The sequence below is a fragment of the Capsella rubella genome, unplaced genomic scaffold, assembly GCF_000375325.1.
Source record: "Capsella rubella cultivar Monte Gargano unplaced genomic scaffold, Caprub1_0 scaffold_1, whole genome shotgun sequence".
Lineage (NCBI taxonomy): Eukaryota > Viridiplantae > Streptophyta > Magnoliopsida > Brassicales > Brassicaceae > Capsella > Capsella rubella.
This window is the reverse complement of record NW_006238923.1, coordinates 16060968-16064092: the sequence shown is the minus strand read 5'-3', so window position 1 is coordinate 16064092 and position 3125 is coordinate 16060968. Positions and strand designations below refer to the sequence as shown.

Here is a 3125-nt window from a genome sequence, read left to right as displayed (position 1 = left end):
AGTGAGAGTGAGAGTATTGATCTGTTCTACTTATTTTTTTTAAATTTCTGTTCTACTCTATCAGAGAGCCTCTATGTCTTTAAATCACTATTCTTGATCTGTTCTTTTTAATAATACATTAGTTTTCAAATATTCAAATAATGTTATATCTGCTGCCAAGTATTGTTAAAGAAACATGCATGTAGATGCCATTGCAAGAATTGAATTGTATTCTGTAACCATGGCTTGATCATCATCTCTAGTAGAAAATCTAAATGTAGATTTGAATTAAAATAAATATACAAAGATAACCGATTCATGTTTTGATCTTCAGATCTCTCTCTCTATATTCTTGAACCAATAATGCAAACTACACCTTTCTTTCTCTCTACTCAAAAACTTCTTAAGTGATCTTAACTTCGTGGTTCGTAAGCATCGGTGACTTAGGTTCTCTTCGCCAATTCTCTCGGAGGAATTCTCAATTGAAGTCGCTGGAATGCCCACCACAACTACCCTCACTTCTTGTGCTCTGTGACAAGTATTGGTACCAACGTGGAACGAGATATATATGTCCTTTACATCCTTTTATACTACAATCTTGAGAGCAACATCATCACTAGAGTAAAATTTGAAGGTTAACTAGTTAAAACTTATAAATTATTACTTTTTGTACTTGTAAATTAAAATTAGAGTTTCTTGTAGAATTCAAACTTCAAAATTCCAAACTAAAATATATATAGATTTCTATATGAACAAGACTATAAAATCTCAAATGATGTCAAATGCAAGCTCAAGCAGAACAACAATTTCAAGAACCAAGAACAAGACAACCAACAAAAAATATTTATCTTGTGATGTTTACCCTTCATGTTCTCCATTTTCCAATATTTTGAACTCAACAAAGTAATATTCAACAATAGACTAGTTGGTTAAAAATACACAAAACGTAACAAACTCCCAAGAACATGAAACGTGGGCAGAGAAACACATTCCCACTACTATGACACTGCACATGCATTTCTAACTATAAACCATCCAAGACAAATTTCAAAATCAACCAAAATATGACATTTGATCTCTAAAACTCGTTTTATCCAAGAAGTGCAATCCACAAAACTGAAGTCCACAATTATATGACCACAAAAGCTACGTTTGCTAAGGCTTGTCCACAAAACAACACTTCAACACATGGCTGGATTAACGATTCCGACGACTTTGTTGGAGAAGAAAGGTGTTCAACTGGGGTGGGTTCATTTGCATTATCTGTAACCCGGAGTGCGTTGGAAGCCGAGGGGGAACAGATCGAGGTTTTGACAAAACTAGTTATACAGTGGGTACCTTTCATCGTTGTTGGGACTGTTGCATAGTACACGGCGGCTGGGGTTGGGTATAACGCGAAATGTAGGGAGAACGAATAAAGAGGTTGAATTTCCAACTCGAATAGAAGGAGGGCTAGAAAAATCTAACGAGAGTTCAGTTGACAAAATAGTATTAGTTAGAAGGGTATAATTGTTAAATCACAAGCAAAAACGGTGCTCCGGACAAAAACGGTGTCATATGGTTATATGAAAGACACATACGGTGTTTGTGTGCAAATTTTTCTTGTATTTATCATCTGTAAACTCATGGGACACTTTATGCCAAAATTTCCTAACAATATATAATAACATATATTGTAAATTATTATTAAAAAAAAACATGTAGTATTATTGAAAAGGGACTTGTGAAAATCCTTGTGAAAAAAGATAAAAGAGATGAAGAACAAACAACGTTCTTCAATTACAACAACCAAAATTGTTCCATAAACTTCTTGAAATTAAAAACATAGTTCTGAAATGTTTGTCTATTCGACATAGTTCCGGGGAATTCTAGGCTGAAGTTCATATTTTTCCCTTGGATCTGCCTCAATCTTCATCTTCTTATTCTCGGTTTCTTCTGAGAGCATCAAGAGAGTAGCTGAAGCCTTCATCTCTTCATGTCTCCTCTTTCGATCTGCTCGAAGGGCCTCCAGTTTCTCCTTGAAAGCAACCAAGTCCTCCAATTCTACTTTCTCCAACATCTTGGACTTCTCAAGTTCTTCTTGGTTCCTCTTTCTCAACAACTAAAATTTACAAAATAATTCTAAACATAAGAAATAATAATCATAACATATATATGATAATTAATGGGTTACACATACCTCCTCATGCATTTCGAGTTGTTCCAATTCTTTCATGAGATTACGTTCAACATTATTGATGAGGCTTGGTTTACCGAACGTATACGATATATTAGTGGGTGAGACGAGGAGAACGCAAACTTCAACATCAGGTATCTTTGAGAGTTCATCAGCCTTCTTGAAAATGCTACATTGACGTCTACGAAAAGTAGATAGCCTTGATCTTTCGTTCTCGATGAATTTGATCTCTCTCTTTTGACGAGGAGCCATTTATTAAATTTAGAGATATGTTTTTAGTGGTGTTGTGTTGCTCTTCTTGTCACTACTTGATGCAAGATTGGAATCACTCCAAACTTTAGATCACTTGATGATCAAGAGATTCCAAGCTTAGCTTGCGGAAGGTGGAATTCACGAGCTGGCCAGAAGCACTCTCTCGTGAATCAGTGGGTTGTTCAGGGGATAGTTCAGGTGATTGACTCGCTCAATCAGTGGGATAATCGACTCACTCGATCAATGGACGAATGAAGGTTGTTGAATCACACAACAAACTTAATCCGCATGTTTCTAAAGAACTAAGTGACTCACTCACAAAGAACTAAAGAAGAAGATTGACAAAGACTCAAAATTTGACAAGAAAAATACTTTCTATTACTTTAAATTGATCAAGGGTGCTTTACAATGATTCTAATGATCAGCTTATATAGGGCTGAGTACAATATTCTAAAAGCTAAATAAAGAATTAAGATATGCAATATTAATCAAAAACTAGCCGTTGGAGTCTTTATGGTGGATTCTTTGGCCAAGGAAGCTAGGTATGATTAAGCTTGTATTTGGACGGTTTTGGGGGATATGTGGAGTGTCTTGGAAGCTTCTTGATGTTATGGAGAGCCTTAAACACGCACACAAACAAAGAAGGAAAGAGCCATTGTGTGTTGATGCCGAACGAGTCCGAGTAAGGTAAGTAGAGCTTAGACTTGATCCTCCTGAT

At 35.7% G+C, this 3125-nt stretch overlaps 1 protein-coding gene across 1 annotated transcript; it reads right to left on the bottom strand.

Annotated features, from left to right (window-relative positions):
• Positions 1–1822: 1822 nt before the first annotated feature.
• LOC17898683 (agamous-like MADS-box protein AGL29) lies at positions 1823–2407 on the bottom strand. Its single transcript, XM_006304866.1, has 2 exons — positions 2159–2407; positions 1823–2080 (listed from the first exon to the last, which is right to left on the bottom strand). Exons 1-2 carry the CDS (start codon positions 2405–2407, stop codon positions 1823–1825), a joined length of 507 nt encoding a protein of 168 aa, XP_006304928.1.
• Between the last annotated feature and the right edge of the window lie 718 nt (positions 2408–3125).